Below are 2511 nucleotides of genomic sequence, written 5' to 3' on the forward strand. Positions count from 1 at the left end.
CCTGACTGTTAGCTGTGACTGAATTTCAGAAAGCTATTTTAACCACTCTCAACCTGAAGTTTGTATCCCTGTCACCTGCCTACCTCCAGGCATATCCATTCCTTCCTCACCCACAGTAACAGGCAGGGGAAGAGATAGGTACTGTGCAATGCTACAGCAACAAAACAAGATGTGTCTTCTGGCTTTTGGGAAGGTCATGCTCTGAGCCTCGTTAGGACTTGGAATGAGTGTCTAGAACAGCATACTAAGTGTGAAAATATACCACTTCAAAGCTAATGTAGTATTTTATATATGTGTGTGTGTGTGTTTGTGTGTGTGTGTATATGCCACAGGTACAGTATATAGTTGAGACTGATTCAGGTCTCCATGACAGCTGGGACATTGCTTCCACTTGGTGAATGTGTTACTCTGACACAAGCACAGCCTTGCAAAATGCTTAATAACTTACCTGTCATTAAGGTTTTGTTGCTGACCTCCAGCTCTTCCTGAGCTGGGGCCCTGTCTTGGCAGCCCCACCAATGCCCACGTTCATGGCAGAGACCGACAATTTTCACAGTCCTGTTACTTAAAAAGAAAAAAAAAGTGATATAGATAGATACACTTTTATTGATATTAAACCAGCCATTCTAAGTGAGAAGCATATCACTATTTGATCACCATACCATTAGAAAAATCTCCATCCTCTCTGATTCTATCTGCCAATTCCCAAATGCAAGCCAACTGTCAAAAGCAACTTTCCTGTTTCAATTTTAAGAAATTATAGATATGTAATATATAAAAAGAAACTGCCTGTATTTGTTCCTTTTAAAGTTCAATGTATTCTGTGATCTTCTTACATTTTTTGCACTTTGACTGTATGTATGAAAGAAGCATCCGTTTGCTGAACAGGAGCAATGAAGTGAATAAGAGACCTGAGAATTGTATCAGACAGGCAGGAAAAAGTAGCAGACTCCTAGTCTTTATAATATAAACCCATTGCAGCATAGCAGAAATTAAGTATTATGTTGTGGTAAGGTAATGGTCTTTTGCCCAAATAAAATATGGAAAGGTAGGCAAAATTACTTGGAGACATAATAAACAAAAGCTAGAAACATAAGTATTGATTTTCACATGAATTGCACTTTCTGCAAGTTGCAATGTCAGTAAATAATTTTTGTTAAATAGAGTAATGAAATGAAGGAATTGATACATGATACCTGCACAATTCCTTCAGACCCTGAATGTTCCCATTCAAGTGAATACTCATATACATGAGTCACCTCGAGAACAGGCCACAAGAGCTCATCATGCAGCACGTGTTTGTGTGAAGAGTGTAGGGGAATTATTTGTGTGTTTGCAGAGAGGGATAAAAGCTGAAGAATGGGCTTTCCACAACAGTTGCCCAAAAGTCCGAATTTGCTTACAAAGCTTTGTCTGCTGCTTTGAACTGAATGCAGTCAAGGGCCGCTCATAAATGGATGAGACATTCAGCAAAATTGCATGTAATCCCATTTTAATGAGAAGAAAACAGCCTTGCCTTACAATTGATTTAAATATTGTTGAAGTCAAAGGATGACTTTGTATTATATACTTCAGCATCTTTTTTTTTACTGTTAATTGCTTGGATTTTCTTTCTTTTTATACATACTCATAGGTCACAAAATGATAGTGACAAAGAGCAAAGAGATTTGGAGAGAAGATTTCGAGAAAAAGAACCTGAAAGACAAAGGTATCGATTGGATGATGGCAGAAAGCATAGAGCTCACTATGAGTTTGACAAGTTTGTGAGAAGGAATGAAGAAGAGCTGAAATGGGGGAAAGGATACAACCAAGACAGAGGAAAGAAAGGGAACTACAACTACAGCTTCACTGTGGAGGCAGTAGACAAACTGGGTAAAGAGGACAAGTGTGATGACATGGCATCCAAAAAGGAGCGCATAAGAAATAAGGTTCTTTTATTCATTTAGGATAATCTTTCATTAGTTAAATATGCTTCAAGATCACAGGTTTTACTTTTGCAAGCTCAGCATAAAGATGCTTTTTCAAAAAAACCCAATTCTTTATTTCATTTTCAATAAACTCCAGACTTCTTTCTATTGTTATCAGAGGACAAAAGCAGTTAAAATAAGATTACAGGTCTCTGCTCACTTGAATTTATAATATATGGAAGACTTTCTGTCTCCCTTTCAAACCTAGCATTTTTAGAACACCATTCTTGGAAGCCTTGTATTTTATGAGTGTACTAAAAATTGTTATACTTCTGATTTCATTTAATATGGAATTTAAAAACTGTGGCATGTTGGTCTTATAAAAATGACCTTCCCTTGTCCAGCTTGTAAAGTAATTGTATTATGGATTGGCCACGCATTGTTCAGTAGGGGAACTATAAGGACTTACATAAATAGCTAATTCAGAGACCATTGTATTTAGAAGGTATGAATGTGCAAATTCTTCAGTATTTTATACCTGCCAGTATGGGATGGCTGTCGTTTGGTTAGGACAAGCTATCCTCTGGGTTGTTGCCAGGGAAAG

The 2511-nt window shown here is 37.4% G+C and overlaps 1 protein-coding gene across 1 annotated transcript in view; it reads left to right on the top strand.

Moving 5' to 3' along the window:
- UPF3A (UPF3 regulator of nonsense transcripts homolog A (yeast)) overlaps positions 1–2511 on the top strand; it is a gene marked incomplete at its 5' end in the record, with an annotated part of 22502 nt that overhangs the window by 18177 nt on the left and 1814 nt on the right. The window contains one exon of the mRNA XM_010144398.1: positions 1634–1928. Coding sequence (XP_010142700.1) covers positions 1634–1928 — 295 coding nt within the window. The remainder of the gene's footprint in view (positions 1–1633; positions 1929–2511) is intronic.

This window comes from Buceros rhinoceros, unplaced genomic scaffold (genome assembly GCF_000710305.1).
Source record: "Buceros rhinoceros silvestris isolate BGI_N320 unplaced genomic scaffold, ASM71030v1 scaffold2451, whole genome shotgun sequence".
NCBI lineage: Eukaryota > Metazoa > Chordata > Aves > Bucerotiformes > Bucerotidae > Buceros > Buceros rhinoceros.